This window comes from Xenopus laevis, chromosome 4L (genome assembly GCF_017654675.1).
Source record: "Xenopus laevis strain J_2021 chromosome 4L, Xenopus_laevis_v10.1, whole genome shotgun sequence".
NCBI lineage: Eukaryota > Metazoa > Chordata > Amphibia > Anura > Pipidae > Xenopus > Xenopus laevis.
Window position 1 is genome coordinate 74,525,618 of NC_054377.1, and position 18,382 is coordinate 74,543,999.

The following is an 18,382-nucleotide window of genomic DNA, read 5'->3' on the forward strand; positions in this document are numbered from 1 at the left end:
ACAATATATTGTCACACTTGCCTTTGTGAACAACATCTAAGTGTCTTTAATTTTGTGTGTGCACTTGTTTTTCACACACGTGTAAAAAGTTCAACTAAATCCGTTTCTGTCCTATTGTCAGCACAGAACAGTAATGTTTGAATATCTGATGTCTATTTGTATGACAGTTTAAAAATATCATGTTCTCCATCTATAAATGTTCTGTTTCAACCCACTGTACCTAGTGACAGTTCCCTTAGATCTGGGCTGGGATCTTTACAGGACACAACTCACTGTTATGAGCAGATCTCCACAGACAGTTAAACTCAACTGGACTGCCACAAATATGTAGATCTTGCTGAAATTTATTCCAAAACTGATGAAAATCTCCCATATATAGATCAGTCCAGTAGGTCAGAGAATATTTTCTTGGTTGGTTAGGCAGTTGGATAGCACATAAAATGGCTGATAACTGTACACAGGAAAACTGTTGAATAGGGGGTTACTGTATGTAGAATTTGTAATTGAACTATATTTTCCCAGTGTAATGAATGGTTTGCCATGAGCATTGTTTGCAATAAATGTATCCACAAACTTAGGTTTGTCTGTACAGCTTAACTGACAGTCCTGCCTTTTATTTATTTCCATTTATAGCCGACATAAATAAAACTGTAGCAATTTCTTGATTCAGTGTAAACTGCTTAAAATAAATCCTCTTATTTAAAATATATATGAGTATTGTGAGATTTGTGTGCCTGTAGGACACAAATACAAAATTCATTTAGAGTAAATTAAGCTCTTCCAGAAATATTTTTTGAACCAAAAAAACATTTACCAAAAAAAAAAAAAGATGTAACACATGAAAGGGTCTGCGCCAATCTGACTAAATCTCCCAGCAACACAAAGCTTCTCCCCCCTTAAGTTAAAGGCATACTGTCATGGGAAAAATTTTGGGAAATTGACAAAATGTCTAGCCTCATGTCAGATTTCAAAATTGAATATAAAAAAATATGTTTGCTCTTTTGAGAAATTGATTTCAGTGCAGAATTCTGCTGGAGCAGCACTATTAACTGATTCATTTTGAAAAAAAATATTTTTCCCATGACAGTATCCCTTTAAATAAGAAACCAACCACATTAATACAACTAATGATGCATGGTTCACACAAGAAGAAATTCAAAAGAGACTTGAACAGGTTAAGATTAACAAAGGTCCAGGGCCAGATGGTATTCATCCCAGGGTAATTAGCGAGCTTAGCTCTGTGATTGCCAAACCTCTTTACTTAATTTTTCAGGATTCATTGAGATCTGGTATTGTGCCAAGAGACTGGCGAATTGCTAATGTGGTGCCTCTATTCAAAAAAGGATCCCGTTCTCAGCCTCAAAACTATAGGCCAGTTAGTCTGACGTCAGTATTAGGAAAGCTTTTCGAAGGGTTAATAAAGGATAAGATACTGGACTTCATAGCAAATCATAATACTATGAGTTAGTGCCAGCATGGTTTTATGCGTAATAGATCTTGCCAGACTAACTTAATTTCTTTTTACGAGAATGTAAGTAGAGACCTCGATTCTGGGATGGCAGTGGATGTGATTTACTTAGACTTTGCTAAAGCATTTGATACAGTGCCACACAAAAGGTTACTGGTTAAATTAAGGAATGTTGGCCTGGAACATAGTATTTGTACCTGGATAGCGAACTGGCTAAAAGATAGACTACAAAGAGTGGTGGTAAATGGAACATTTTCTAATTGGACCAGTGTTGTTAGTGGAGTACCGCAGGGCTCTGTACTAGGTCCCTTGCTTTTCAACTTGTTTATTAATGACCTGGAGGTGGGCATTGAAAGTACTGTTTCTATTTTTGCAGATGATACTAAATTGTGCAGAACTATAGGTTCCATGCAGGATGCTGCCACTTTGCAAAGTGATCTGTCTAAACTGGAAAACTGGGCAGCAAACTGGAAAATGAGGTTCAATGTTGATAAATGCAAGGTTATGCACTTTGGCAAAAATAATATAAATGCAAGTTATACACTAAATGGCAATGTGTTGGGAGTTTCCTTAAATGAAAAGGATCTAGGGGTCTTTGTAGATAACACGTTGTCTAATTCTGGGCAGTGTCATTCTGTGGCTACTAAAGCAAATAAAGTTCTGTCTTGCATAAAAAAGGGCATTAACTCAAGGGATGAAAACATAATTATGCCTCTTTATAGGTCCCTGGTAAGGCCTCATCTGGAGTATGCAGTTCAGTTTTGGACTCCAGTCCTTAAGAGGGATATAAATGAGCTGGAGAGAGTGCAGAGACGTGCAACTAAATTGGTTAGAGGGACGGAAGACTTAAATTATGAGGGTAGACTGTCAAGGTTGGGGTTGTTTTCTCTGGAAAAAAGGCGCTTGCGAGGGGACATGATTACACTTTACAAGTACATTAGAGGACATTATAGACAAATGGCAGGGGACCTTTTTACCCATAAAGTGGATCACCGTACCAGAGGCCACCCCTTTAGACTAGAAGAAAGAACTTTCATTTGAAGCAACGTAGGGGGTTCTTCACAGTCAGGACAGTGAGGTTGTGGAATGCACTGCCGGGTGATGTTGTGATGGCTGATTCAGTTAATGCCTTTAAGAATGGCTTGGATGATTTTTTGGACAGACATAATATTAAAGGCTATTGTGATACTAAACTCTATAGTTAATATAGGTATGGGTATATAGAATTTTAATTAAAAGTAGGGATGGGTGTGTGTATGGATGCTGGGTTTTCATTTGGAGGGGTTGAACTTGATGGACTTTGTCTTTTTTCAACCCAATTTAACTATGTAACTATGTAACTATGTAACTATGTAACATGTGATATCTTGGGTGAAAAGGCTGTAGCTTATTTATTAAATCACATACATAATGAAAAACAAACATCGAAACCATTGAGTGTAGGGCAATATACAATCATATTTATGATTTATTAAAAAATGTAACTATTAACTTTCTTAACATCTGTTAGCTGCTGAAGGCTGCAAAGAATTGTACCCAAGAGCGAGGGGCCTGTCTGACATCCTTCCTAGGAGCGGCTTCCTCCGTAAAAAATGTCCCTTCCATCACTTTGGCCCCAGGCCTAACTCTTGTTATGCCCTACAATTATTATCACTATCACAGGTTCCGACCCCAGGGGAGTCCCTCCTGCTGCAACATTATGCTAACACTTCCCCCTTGCCCAGCTACCCCATTTTTCTGGGGAGGGAAGACAGGAGCTGTTCAAGGTAAAAGAGAATGCTCACTTCAATTCCTGCCTCTTTAATGCCTCATGTCTCCACCCATTCCAATACTAGCATGGGAACTACAACCCCCATAATCCCTAACCTCCTCTTCCGGTTCCCTCATTCCAAGTCCTGTCATGGCCCTGTCATTCCTAGTTCCTGTCTCATTCCTCCTGGCATTCTATTTTACAGGCATGCACAAATTAATCCATATAAGGTAAATACAAGCATATTTTAAGCAAATATGGAATGATAACACTGCACACAAAGTTGCTGCCATCTAAGCTTGTCTCAGTGATCAGTAGAATGGATTCTGGCATTGTTTTTTTTTTAACTTGTGTGTTTGCCGTATATTTTGCCTTACTGCGGACATCGGTAAAGGCTACACCAATAATAACTACTTGTTTTTTGCCGGTCCTATTTAATTATGAAATATTTAATACTATTATTCATTTAGACTGAGTCTTGTGGTGAAAGTAGTTTGTTTTCCCTCTGTGTAAGGAGTTTTATTTTCTATGAATAGATAAATCTCTTTATAAAATGTCTGTCAGTTCAGAACTGTTTGTATATCTGTATATATCCCTCACCTTTACTTGGAAAATCCACCAATATTTTGCCTTCTGTGTTTGTTTTTCACACTTAAAACCGAATTGAATTTTTAATTAATTTTACCATAGACAGTGTGTTGGATATTTCCTGTTATTTGGTTATTATTGTTGTGGAAAACAGAGGGGCAAAAAAAATCGTAGTTCACTTAATATATCATTAGCAAATTTCTGCCAATGTTATTTTCAGAACATTTAATTTGCAAAAGTACTTTGACAAAGATTTGTATTATTTTATCAGTACATGCACAATTAAATTAAGTGCATAACGTTTTATTAAATATCTGAATAAAATTAGGTTTAAATTAAATTAAGTACATTTTATAGCAGTTTTTATAGCCTTGCCAGTTTGTATTGCCTATACCAATGTATAAAAATTTCTTGATTTAATTTTACAAATTGTATTGTAATTTTTTTTCATTTCAGGTGGCCTCTCACCATAGTGTATTATCGAGAATTACTCAGTTTGGGATAATCATTTCACTGATCTGTCTCTCCCTGTGCATTTTTACATTTCTGTTCTTCAGTGAAATTCAAAGCACAAGGACAACTATCCACAAGAACCTTTGCTGTGCATTATTTTTGGCTGAACTTCTATTTATTATTGGAATAAACATGACCAAGAATAAGGTATGTAAAAAACTTCCATAACTCACTAGTCACTATGCTTTATATGAATCTTTAAAGCCACAACAGTATGAACAGAGCACGTTTACCTGTTTGGTATTTCCAATATTCTGGCAACATTTTTTTTTGCCTAACCTCTGTACTTGGCTATTGAACAATTTTAGCTTCTCTTTGCAAAGGGTAGTAATAGCCCTCTATTTGTCCACTTTTTCGAACGAAAGGAAAGCACTCACTTGCTGATAGATATTTATTATTCACACTGCTTAACACGACATGTTTCGGGCTACTACGACAGAGTAAAATATTAACTGATTTATCATTACCAATAATATGCAAATTGATAAAAATAATTCCATTCTATAGTATGATAATTCTGTAGTTAGTACTACTAAGAGCTTGTATGTTCTCCCCATGGGGCAAATTCACTAAGGCGCGAAGCGCCGAACGCTAAAGTTAATTCGCTAGCGTTTGGCATTTTCGCTACTGCGCAAATTCACTAACGAACGCTGGCGTAGTTTCGCTAGTGTTACTTCGCAACCTTACGCCAGGCGAATCTTCGCTAGCGACGAAACTACGCAAATTCACTAACTTGCGCAGTGTAGCGAACGCTACCTTTTACGCTAGACTTCCTTCGCCACCTCAGACCTGGCGAAGCGCAATAGAGTAGATAGGGATTGTTTCAAAAAAAGTCAAAATTTTTTCCAAGTCCCAAAAAACGCTGGCGTGTTTTCTACATGATGGCTGATAGGCTGAAAAAGATTGAAAATTTTTTGCGGCTCCCCTTCCTCCCCCCTACTTTTCCTGACTCATGGCAACTTACCTAGACAGTGGGCACATGTGTAGGGCAAAATAAAATTTTTATTTGCAGATTTGAAGGTTTTCTAGGCATTTGTAGTGCAGATACGTGTTCCTCCATTGAAATTTGAATTTTGCGCCGTATGCAAATTAGCCTTCGCTAGCGCAACTTCGCTTTATATAGCGAAACAACGCTAGCGCAACTCCGCAACCTTACGCTACCCCTGTGCGCAACTTCGGATTTTAGTGAATTTGCGAAGCGCTGGCGAAACTATGCCTGGCGAAGTGCGGCGAAGTTGCGCCTGGCGCAACTTCGCATCTTAGTGAATTTGCCCCTGTTTGTATGGGTTTCCTCACATCCCAAAAACATAGCAGGCAGGTTTATTGGTTGCTAAAATTGACCATAATGTGTGTGTGAATTGTTTTAATTTTAATAAGAAATACATTTGGAATATTTTGTAGGGGGTATGAATACCTGTATGATTTGCAAAATTTAGTAATAATATTTCACTGTGCCACTGTACTAGCAGAATAACAGCTACTAGACACATTGCATAAAATAAAGGTTTGTATTACTAGATCACTAACATCAAACAAATATAGAAATCTTATTTTTATCTTGATATGATTCTGTCACAAATCTGTCTGTCAAAATACATCAGTTAATAGTGCAGCTCCAGCTGATCTCTCCACTCAAATGAATTTTCAAAAGAGCAAATACATGTTTTTATATGTAATTTTGAAATCTGACATGGGGCTAGACATGTTGTTAGTTTCCCAGGTGCCCTCAGTCATGTGACTTGTGCTCTGATAAACTTTAGTCACTCTTTACTGCTGCAATGCATGCTGGTCCCCCCCAGCAGCCTGTCAACAGAACAATGTGGCCATGTGGGGTCAGTATGTACCGAAAACTTTTTAATGTGATTACTAATAAATGACTTTTTTCTACTATAAAGAAGCCTTGGGATATATATCTTTTTGATATAACTTATGCAACAGAACAATGAACAAGAAAAATGTAATTATTTAAATAAAACAAAGTCTATAGGAGTTGGCCTTGTAATTTTGAGCTTTCGGGATAATGGATTTCCGGATAACGGATCCTATGCCTGTCTAAAAGTCAGCAATGTCAAAGAGTATAAAAATATAGGCTATTAACACTCCAAGATGCCCCAAAGGACAAACTAGGCATTCTGGGAATCCTCTAGCATTGCTTATTCTTCTCTAGTAAATATCATGATGTTTTATGCAATGCATATCTTTGACATTGAAAAATATAAATCTGTACCAAAGCAACAGTGTATTCAGGGTAGTAGTTTAAACGACAGCACATTCAGTTATCAAAATTAATTTTGCATTGGACCAGTATCAAATACTATTGAAGAGTCTAATTTTTTGTCTTTTATGAAATATAAATATTCTTTATTCATACCATGTAATAGTTGATGATTAAAAGGCCCTTAATACCTAATTGCATTAATTATCTTATTTTGCTTTCAGTTTCTCAGAGGGAAAGATATTACATAACTGGTAGTTTGTTATGCCTTTTAACTTTATCTTTAACTTTAGAGTGTTCGGTTCTTTTATACTAAAGGAAAATGAGGCTATTCCTTCTTCCGGCAATTATCTGTACTGAAACATCATTTATTACAATGTCTATTAATGTTCTCTTTGAGTAGAGTAATTAAACTTTGAATGCACCCAAACACAGTCTGGGTTTAAATGTTAGCTAAAATGTATGTCTTTCTCAGACAGCTTAATAGAAATGTACATTATCCTAAGCTATGCAATGTTGACAGATAAAATGCAGGTCAACTTTATGCTGTGCTGCATTGACTTGTTTATTATAGAAATCTATGGATTATTTATTATCATCTCTATTCTTATACAATGCTGATGGTCTTGAGAAGTACCATACACAGCATTTCTTAGACAGTTTGTCCATACTTCATATACTGTTGCTTTTATTCTCATGTTAGATCTTGGAGGCACGGTGTGATCTGCAGAAGGTCACAGAGTGCTGGAATATTCTAAGAATGTAAACAGGCATTGCTGCTTATAATCATTTGTCCTTAGAGGTAGAGATAAATGCTGCAGAAATAATTAAACTAACTTTTAATTTGCTGTTAAAATTATATTGTTACGCAATATTCAATTGGTCTTTTTTATATCTTGCATTTTTATTGCATTTATTTAAAAAAAAATTTTGTCCTGTAGCTCAACACTTTTAGAATTTAAAGGGAAAATATTATATATATATGTATATATATATATATATATATATATATATATATATATATATATATATATACCCAAATCCAAGGTGCACACCGTTGACTAGGTTATTGCCCGGGTGCCAGCATAAAGGATATATAGAACCTAGAGCAGGATGCGCCACTCACAAGGACTCGATGCAAAAACAAAAAATCTTTATTGGACTAAAAGATCCAATAAAGATTATTTGTTTTTGCATAAAGCCCCTGTGACTGCCGCATCCTGCTTTATGATAAATATATATATATATATATATAAATGAATCAGACTGCAGATTCCCTTTTACACGTAATACAGTATATGTGGAGCAAATAAGCCATAACAGGAAAAACATTTTATTAAACTAACGGTCAAATCTTCTGCATATATCTTTACCTCTTTGTTTTGTAGCCTTTGCAATAAAAGGGGAAGAAGAACTACCAGTGTCCATAGTTGCACTGAGTACAGTCAATTTAATATTATCAATGTTATGATGATGATAATGATATGATATGATGATAATGATGAAGTAAAAAATTGTTAAATGAGTCAGTGCAGAATTCTACATGCAGAATTTGGGTGACCTAGGTGTAGAAATCGGCCTGCCGAAACTTACCCAATGCTGGAAGCAATGTGCAAAGTGCAAAATGGTCAAATGCACACTGCAAATTTGCACACTGTGTCCTGCATTGTAAATGACCCCTATTTGCCAATAGCCCTAAAATATTGGTTAGGTGTTAGGGAGAACATAAATAGGAAAAATGTCCACTGGTAAAGAAAGGTCAGATTCAACAAACTGCTGCTCAAAATGGTCAGTTAACCTGTCAGAGCAAAACAAAGCTGGCATTTCATAATAAGAGATCCTTTTATGGTAAAAAAAAAAACAAACGTATCCCTTTTCAGTCAAAAAAAGTGTTCCAAGAATAACTTATTAGGGTGGAAAAATTCTAGGTTCTAATAACTTCTATAGGTAGAATCTAAACCTGGATCACAAGATTTATTATCATTATTATTATTATTTATTTTTGTTGCTATTTTGGGAACATTCGTCTTAATAATGTATTAACTGTATTGAAGCATGCATAAGATCTCTGGATGGATTTATTTTACCATAAGATACATTGTTTAGGGAATATGGTATGAAAATATTACAATGCAGCAGACTTTATGACCTGTGCTTGGTGACTTACCGTTCTTGTTATTTTTCAGCTTTTCTGTGCAGTAGTTGCTGGATTGCTGCACTACTTTTTCCTCGCTGCCTTTGCCTGGATGTGCATTGAGGGAATTCATCTCTATCTCATTGTAGTCGGAGTTATTTACAATAGAGGATTTCTGCACAAGAATTTTTATATCTTTGGATATTGTAGCCCAGCTGTAGTTGTTGGAATTTCTGCAATATTAGGATATAAATATTATGGGACTGATAAAGTGTAAGTTATTATTTTATATGGTTAAAAGCAGCCACTTAACCAGTTTATTATATTTTCTCAAGAATATAAATGATTTGTATGGGAATATTTTATTTATCTTTAGATGTTGGCTGAGTACAGAAAATAATTTTATATGGAGTTTTATTGGACCTGCCTGTCTCATCATTCTTGTAAGTACAAATTTCACTTCTAAGTATATAAACTATAAAACATATTTTCCAAATGTTTATAGCCTTTGTCTTTGTACGAACTGCAGAATGGGTTGTAAGACTCAGTTATAGCAAACATATATGTAGAATAATATAAAAGTTTTCTATTTTATTGTTAAAAAAGGTGAGATTTTTTGTTACATTACATAAATAAAGTTTGGCATGTTTTCTCTACTTTGGAAAAGCTCAGCAGGAGGTTGAAGAAGAAAAATATGTCAGCAGCCTGATAATCGGATATTTCAAGCAATGCTATATCGTCTGTTATTGGCGATCAGGCATCTTTGAAGATTACACTGTCATCTTCACGTTTCACACATTCTTGTGTAACCTGTCATCATCACAGTTTATTTTTAACCCAAATTGTAGCATCAGACAAAAATGCACCATTTCACCCGAGCAAACATTCATAGAATAAATGCCTTGGCACATTTGGGGAAAAGCTTTTGTGTAAAACAGCGTGAAGTCTGCTAAGTTGTTGCACTTGGCTGCAATATTCCCAGTAAACTTTTCGGACCTAAAAGAAATCACTATAAACTTGACTGGCCCAATAGTCATACAAAGGGTGACCTTAATTATTATATCTGAACAAAATTCAGATCAACTCAAGCCCAGTCTTTGCTTGCATTTTAATCAGTCAGCAGTCAGTTTATGTGTGTATGTATAGTGAATAAAGTACCCCCTCTTGTAAAATATAAGGATATTATAAGTTACCGAGGAGTTTCATGACCGTATAAAAGTACGAGGCCGAAGGCCGAGTGCTTTTATACAGGTCATGGAACTCCAATGTAACTTCTAATATCCTCATATTTTGTAACTGGGGGTACTTTATTTATTATAATACACAAGTTTCAGTGAGTCATGTGACAGAAATGACATCAGAACTCACCGTTTATAACTGATGACATCACTACTCACCGTTTATAAGGATATAATTTACAGGATATTCATGGCTTTTGTGTATTATATATATATATATATATATATACAGTCTCGGACTGGCCCGGCGGGACACCGGGAAAAAACCCGGTGGGCCCAAAACCTCAGGGGCCCCCGCTGGGCCAGTCCCATTCTTCCAATATTGGGATTGACTAAGAAAAAAATTTTTTTCCGCGCCGCACCGAGTGGCGCCGGCTGCGCATGCGCGGCGAGCGGCTCGGTGTGTCACAGTAGGGGAGCGGGTGGTGGAGGGGGGCCCTGGGACAGCAGTCCCGGTAGGCCACCCTGTATATATATTCCATATACTAAGTCTGAAACAATACTGGAGAAATAATAAACACTTGCTTTTGGCTTGCTTTTTGGAAATCTAGAAATGTAAAGGACACTTTTAACAGTTCATGTTCACATTTAGGAGCAGATTTATCAAAGGTCGAGGTGAATTTCGAATGAAAACATTTTTAATTTCAAGCTATTTTTTGTGTACTTCGACTAGGGAATAGTACAAATTTGATTTGAATTTGAAAAAAATTAGAATATCACAATTTGCCATCGAAAACCTGCAAATTGCTGTTTTAGCCTTCTAGAACCTATTTGGAGTCAATTGGTGGACTTTGAAAATTCGATCAAATTCGCTATTCCTTTGATTCGTACGATTCGAATTTGGCTGAATATGGACCTAATCGACCAAAAAAAACTTTGACTTAATTTCGGTTGGTCTTTTTGAATTCAAATTTCGAAGTTTTTTCAATTTGAAATTCGACCCTTGATAAATATGCCCCTTAAAGTGATATGAAATTTTTAGTGAATGATATGTGATTTAGCAAGTGCTGTTATTGATCAGACGAGGGGATTCTGCTTTCTTTTACTTTTTTTTCTCACACCCAGGTGTGAAGAAGTTAAATCACTGTGGAATACAGCAGGATATTAGGATTTGCCTTAAAACACAGTATTTAGTTTGATCTGCACAGAGCTTTATTGGAAAGAAATATCTGAGGGTTATTGGGGGTTTCATGTACCTTTTGTTTGGTTTGTTGTTTCCTTGCATGGAACAAAACATTAAATATTGGATTTTGTTGATGAAATTTCAAGCAGCCATTGTTTTTTTTCTGTTTCAATTAACCTACCTGGCATATTATACATATTATACAGCTTCTTGGGCTGTAATGTTTTATTTCCTCGGATTTATCCAGCCTACCTCACTGTAATCATACTGATGTGTTAAATTAAAAATATTGCAACACTGAGATAATTTAAATGTCAATACATGATATATATAAAATCTATGTGGCAAATTCACTAAGATGCAAAGTTGCGCCAGGCGCAACTTCGCCGCACTTCGCCAGGTATAGTTTCGCCAGGGCTCCGCAAATTCACTAAAATCCGAAGTTGCGCACAGGGGTAGCGTAAGGTTGCGGAGTTGCGCTAGCGTTGATTCGCTATATAAAGCGAAGTTACGCTAGCGAAGGCTAATTTGCCCTACACATGTGCCCACTGTCTAGGTAAGTTGCCATGAGTCAGGAAATGTAGGGGGGAGGAAGGGGAGCCCCAAAAAATTTTCGATCTTTTTCAGCCTATCACCCATCATGTAGAAAACACGCCAGCGTTTTTTGGGACTTAGAAAAAAAATTGACTTTATTTTAAACAATCCCTATCTACTCTATTGCGCTTCGCCAGGTCTGAGGTGGCGAAGGAAGTCTAGCGTAAAAGGTAGCGTTCAGTACACTGCGCAAGTTAGTGAATTTGCGTAGTTTCGTCGCTAGCGAAAATTCGCCTGGCGTAAGGTTGCGAAGTAACACTAGCGAAACTACGCCAGCGTTTGTTAGTGAATTTGCGCAGTAGCGAAAATGCCAAACGCTAGCGAATTAACGCTAGCGTTCGGCGCTTCGCGGCTTAGTGAATTTGCCCCAATGGGAGGTATGTATTAACAGGCACTATGTTTGTACAGGTGCAGTGACCCATAGGAACCAATCAGCTGGCAACACGTTTAAAAGCAAACATCTTATTGGTTGCTTTGGGTTAATGCTACTGAACAAGCTTAGTGTCTTTTATTTTTATCATACTTAGCCCTCAGAGCATTCACTTAATACTTACTATGTAATGCTTACTATTTAATGTGATTCTGCTATGAACTGGGTCAGGTTTACTTCCAAAGCAGGTCTGCATTATTTTCTTAAGTTCCCCTAAACCCTCCCTGAGTCGAGTGTTACAAGAGAGCACTATTACACCAAACAGGCTTATATCAGCAGTGCAAGGAGATCTGATTGGCTTACAGATATTGTCATGTTTTTAAAGGCTCAATGCTTTCCAAACATTGCTTGTGACATATGTGCAAAATAAACAACACGTGGGTGAATGTGATAAAGGTCAATAGCGAATTAAATTAACCCTAGATCTGTTTCAAGTTTTTTTTTTGTAAAATAATTTTTCCATTTGTTTATTTTACATACACTGCAAATAGGTGCAACTATAAAATATGAAATCTTATGCCTTATGTTGGTGAGTCAGTAGATATGTGAAATATTAAATATGATAATTGAGGCATTCTGCATAATAGATCACATACATGAACCTTTTTTTGGAAGACTTTAGGACTGTTTTTATTCCTTTGCCGATGGTACATGTGAAGAATACCTCTTACCTAGAGGATTACATTTTCCACTGGATGTTGAATAGAATACATCTCTCACCAGTAGAATGTGTGGTTGGAATCAACACCTTTTTCAAGAGGGGTTTCAAAGGCAACTCTTTCAGGCTTAGTTTGTGCAATGCTTATGAATAAAAAACAGCGTTTGGAACAAAAAAGTTTGGTATGCCGGAAAATAATATGCTTGGCAGGATGATATTCTGATTACATTTTTAGTATATAGATTTCTGCAGATGGAAATGTGCTGATTTTGTAGCTGAATTCTTAGAAAAAATACTGCATGAAACTAAGCGGTGTGTGTATATACAGTGTACACTGCTAAAACAAAAAAAGTCTAAACTGATTTTATATTTTTTTTAGGTCAATCTGATGGCATTTGGAGTGATAATATACAAAGTGTTCCGGCATACTACAATGTTAAAACCTGAAGTTACATGTTATGAAAACATAAGGTTGGCTTAGCACTTTAATACATACCAAACATATCTATGGTGCCGGCATGAACATACTATATTATCAACACTAAAAAAATTTATGTTTCACCTCTTTGATCTTCATAACATGTGTTGCTATATGGCATTACATGGCATAAAGATCAAGATTTGGATCAAGCAAGAAAGGGGGTTAAAAAGACTTAATGGCTGTAAAACCAATAGAGGACAAATAAAACATGACCTTATCAGTACTGATTTATAAATGTCCTTTTTAATGATTGTTGACCTTTTATTCATCAATCATTGCTATATTGTGATATGATGGCAAACACAGCAAACACAAGAGATATCTATATATTAATATTGAGCATTACTTCCAAGTTTCTTTTCAGATTTGTCTTGGGCCAAAGTTTAAGCAGATTTCACCATCTATATCCGACCCACTCAAGTGGTATAACTATCCATACAACTATCCATACAATGGCCCTCTCTAAAAATACCACAATTTTTAAATCTTTGAGAAATTTTGGCTAGGTTGGGTGTATGTTGAGAAGGGGCAGGTTAGGGTTGAGTGTTACTCACAAATATACATGTGAAAAAAACACTAAAAAGTTACTTGAAGATGTCCTCTAAAAAGTCTTTACATTCTCTCATTCTCTAAGATGAATGTGTTGCTCTGGCAAAGGGCAACATAATCATGCATCCCACTGTGCCAACATATTCCTCAGAACTTTACAGAGATATCATCCCCTGCTCTAGTGGAGCTTACAGTCTAGGTCCCTATCAAGCTATGGTTGATTTGCCCAGAAGCCAAGTAACCTTTCTGTATGATTTTAAGTGTGGAGGAAACAGAAGACATAAAAAGTACATCTTCGACATGTAGTTGTAGACTGTGCAAAAGAAAACAACTTTAATTATTAAGAGAGGATGCTTTTAAACCTGGGTTAGCATTTACAAATTGTACTTTTATTCTTTCCTTGAACTACAATGAGATAAGGTATAGAAGTTCTGTTTCTAATACTCATTAGCATTAGTATTTTATGGCTTTGGGGTAATGTAATGTACCCCAACCGCTCATTCTGGACCCCCTCCACAATCTGATTATTGGCTGAAGATTTATATTGATCTGACTTGGCCAAACACATGGGTGCCTAACTTTGGTAAAGATGCACTTGTGTGGTTCTTTGACAAAAGAACAAATTCTTACCAAGTAAAGATTTAAGGGGTTATTTACTAAAATCCGAATTTAAAAAGTCAGATTTTCTGGCTAAACCCAGTGCATGACACGATAACTTCAAATTGAGATAGGTGTCTTTCCCATTGAATTATACAGGACCTCAACAGGTCTGAGATGGCTGATTTTTTAATTTTGGCTTCTTGCCGCATCAGGATATAACTAATATGAAATAAAAAATAGTTTTTGGAAAAATAAAACTTTTAGGTTGTGTATTAAAATTTGTAGCATGATTATTTTACATTTCACGATGATGCATCTAAAGCGTTGGCTCTGAACCTCACTTAGACACATTACTAATCATTTTAGATAAAGATGAAATATACAGGTATCCATTATCCTGAAACGTATTTTTCCGAAAGCTACAAATTACAGGAAGGCCATCTCCATTTTAATCAAATAATTCTAATTTTAATAAATGATTTCCTTTTTCTCTCTGTAGTAATAAAACAATATCTTGTACTTGAACCCAAATGAGATATAATAAACCCTTATTGGTGGTAAACCAATCCTATTATGTTTAATTAATGTAATTAAAGTAATGATTTTTCAGTAGACAAAGTATGGTGATCCAAATTACAAAAAGACCCCTTATCTGGAAAACCCCAGGTCCCAAGCATTTTGGATTACAGGTACCACACCTGTATTTAAATCTTTTGGCCAGTACATGAGACATTATGTGGGTTATTTATCAAAGTCCGAATTTATTTCCACACAGGTTTTTTTCATCTTATTTATTAATATACTTTCCCGAAAATTTTGTTTGCAGGAAAAAATGGTGAAAAATATGAATTTTATGAATTTTTTGGAATTTCCAAAAAATATAACTATCAAAAAATCTATGGGACTTTTCCCATTGCAACCTCAGCAGGTCTGAGATGCTGGATTTTCGGGTTAGAACTTTTACCATCCTCGGGGTATAAAAGTTTTTGGCATTCAGAGTATAGTAAATAACCCTCTAAGTGTTGTAAATTAGGCTGAAATTAATAAAAATTACCTTGTAACTGATACTTTATATATCACCAGGTCATAAAAAAATCAAAGTTTAGTTTTATCTTTTCATACACTGAATTTATTAACTACTAGAAACTACAAAGATAATTTTTTAAGCTCTCAAACACTTCTCATTATTATAGACAGATGTTTGCAACTGGGAATAACTCATTATGTCTTTAAAATCAAGTTATATAGCAATGCTAGTCCCAAGGGAATTACAGTTTCAAGCACATTTCTTTTCATGTATTAATAGATAAGCATAAAATCTCTGACACTAAAGCAGTAGCATTGCCTCAAGAGCAAAAAAAATCACTTATTTTCATCTCTTTTTTATGTCTTTGTTTTTTGCATAAATATACCTTATTTTACAATTTTTGTTTAATTATAATATCACAGGTCATGTGCAAGAGGAGCTCTAGCTCTTTTATTTCTTCTTGGTGCTACTTGGATGTTTGGAGTTCTTCATGTTGTTAACGGTTCAGTGGTCACTGCATATCTTTTCACCATCTCCAATGCATTTCAAGGGATGTTTATCTTCATATTTCTCTGTGTCTTATCCAAAAAAGTAAGTGCTGAAAACATATGAAATATTATACACTTTCATTTTAGATTTACAGGAAATTTACAGAGATTTAGCAATGTTTTTTTTTATATTGTGTTATTATTATATGTAAATACAGTTTGACTGAGCAGGAAAAGTTGCAACTTCAGCTAGTTGTTGTTAATAATTCAAGGAGAGTAACTGTATGTCCTGTTAGCATATAGATTCAAGTTCAAAAGGATCGATATGCCTGGCCCAAAATATGTCTACTGCAGCCTGCCACCCCCCAATAAATGCTGGCTGCTTTGTCAGTGTTAAAGGTTTGCTCTGCTATGAATATTTATATATGTCATCAGCCTACAGCTAGTTAAACATTTACCGGATCTCAGTCTGTGGAAAAACGCAGGCTAAGAACCCATTCCTCCGCTGCTCCTCCACTATTCAATGTGCCTGCACCCAGATACATTACTTCAACTCGAATTACATTAACTCAAATGCAGACAGACATCTGGCACTACCCTAACACATTTCACCAAACATCAGGGAGATGTTTAGGAAGGTGGTTGCTATGTACATTCAAATTAGCTAACCAAAACTTCTCTATCTGCACTGAAAAAAAAAATTGCACATGGTATCATGGAAAAATTAAAATGATGGGTTCTTAGGTAAGATTTTGAAACATAGTTTATATTCCTATATACCCATCATTTCAGTAAAGGATAGGGATAAGCAGACATTCTTGGCCTTTCTTCTGGCCTGAATTTATCATACATCTTGTATGTTTGTAAATGTTATTTCACTGTGTGCAAATATGCTGAGCATAATTTTGTCTTTTTTAGATACAAGAAGAATATTACAGGTTGTTCAAAAATGTTCCATGCTGTTTCACTTGTCTAAGATAAGTGCGCGGACAATCCTTGAAATTTGGAGCAAAAAAACAGTGAAAGATTCTATTTACTGAAGAAAAATCAGCATTGTCGAAGTCCTAAAAAATAATGTTAGGTATTGAAGTAAACTGGTCTTCCATTGTGAAATGAATTAATATATTATTTTCTAAATGTTATTTTCTGTTATTTTCTAAATGACACCATCACATTCTAAAGTTGTTGTTGTTGATCTACAGTACTTAATAATCGGATTGTCACCAATTGGCTGTTTAAGTTTACAGAAACATGCTTAAGTAAGCACTACTCATACAAACAAAATAGGTCTATATGTATTTATAAAAACATGGAAGTAAAGTAGAACAATTTAGATGTCTAGAATGGCACATTGAAAAGTTGCAGTGGTACCTTGAGTTTAAATTTTATTTTCTATTCCCAGACACCTATAAAACATATTCTTGTTTATTAATGAAATGTCTAAAATGATTTGTCAAGCATACAAAGTACTATTGTGTAACATTTCGAAATATTTTTATACACTGACAAAAATTAAGATATTTTTAATTACACTCATGATAGTATTGTATCTGGTGTTTGTCTTTGAGTGACTGCATTAGTAGACTGCAAAAAAGAAAGAAAGTAAAAAACTCTTTGGATAGACATACTAAGCATTTGCAAATTATATTTGGTTATATTGTTTCATGCTTAAACTCCACATTTATAAATGGGACTGGAATATATTTAATTCATAATATAAAATACTGCTCTCCCCTTTGATCTCTACTGAATCTTGCAAGAAAACAAACAAGAAATATTAGAACTTCAGGCAATGATGTGTGATCCAAGATGATTTGTTTACAATTTACACATTATTCAGCTAAGACTATTTATAACATATTTTAAATGCACATTTGAGGCAACTTAAGTTAATTAACATAGTAAATGATAATAAAAATATCAGGTTTTTCTGGTTGATTTTTTTAGAGATGCAGCACATGAAACATTTTGTTAAATCCAGGAAAAACTTTTAGAAAGAGATGAATTTAGCTTGAATTTAGATCTACAAGATTTCTCTAAAATGTATTGTTTCTATATCTTTCCTGGAATTGAATAATATGCTTTAGCTATTTATCATATGAGACAAAAACAGTATGTGTGCTGCACTCCAGAAATGAGCATTAAAAAAAACTTAGGGAAGTAATGGTTGGGTAACAGAAACACTGTGTTTTGGATGAATCCCTTCACTGTGACCTTTTGAGGCAGATACCTGAAAATCAACTAATCTGATAATTAGTAAAAATATGCTTTTGTTACTTTATGTTACTTTGGACACGTGGAGAAAGTTCATGTACTTTTGAGCATAGTATAACTCTGAGAGGACTAGGAGAATCATAAACATACATACAATTTTACATTGTACAAAATAAGCCATATTAAGCAATCTTCTAGTGGTATTGTTTTTAATTGAAAAAGTTGAAAAGTAGGCTATTACGTTGAAACTGTTTTTTTTACATTTTCAGATATAGTAATTACAAAAAAGTGCATTTTACATGCTATTGTCAA

The 18,382-nt window shown here is 35.1% G+C and overlaps 1 protein-coding gene across 1 annotated transcript in view; it reads left to right on the forward strand.

Moving 5' to 3' along the window:
* The window catches only part of adgrl4.L (adhesion G protein-coupled receptor L4 L homeolog), a 99,242-nt gene extending 81,627 nt beyond the window's left edge, over positions 1 to 17,615 (forward strand). Inside the window, 6 exon segments of the mRNA NM_001090191.1 lie at positions 4,263 to 4,466; positions 8,721 to 8,941; positions 9,045 to 9,111; positions 13,091 to 13,182; positions 15,791 to 15,959; positions 16,775 to 17,615. Coding sequence (NP_001083660.1) covers positions 4,263 to 4,466; positions 8,721 to 8,941; positions 9,045 to 9,111; positions 13,091 to 13,182; positions 15,791 to 15,959; positions 16,775 to 16,837 — 816 coding nt within the window. The 3' untranslated portion in view covers positions 16,838 to 17,615.
* The last annotated feature ends 767 nt before the right edge of the window (positions 17,616 to 18,382 follow it).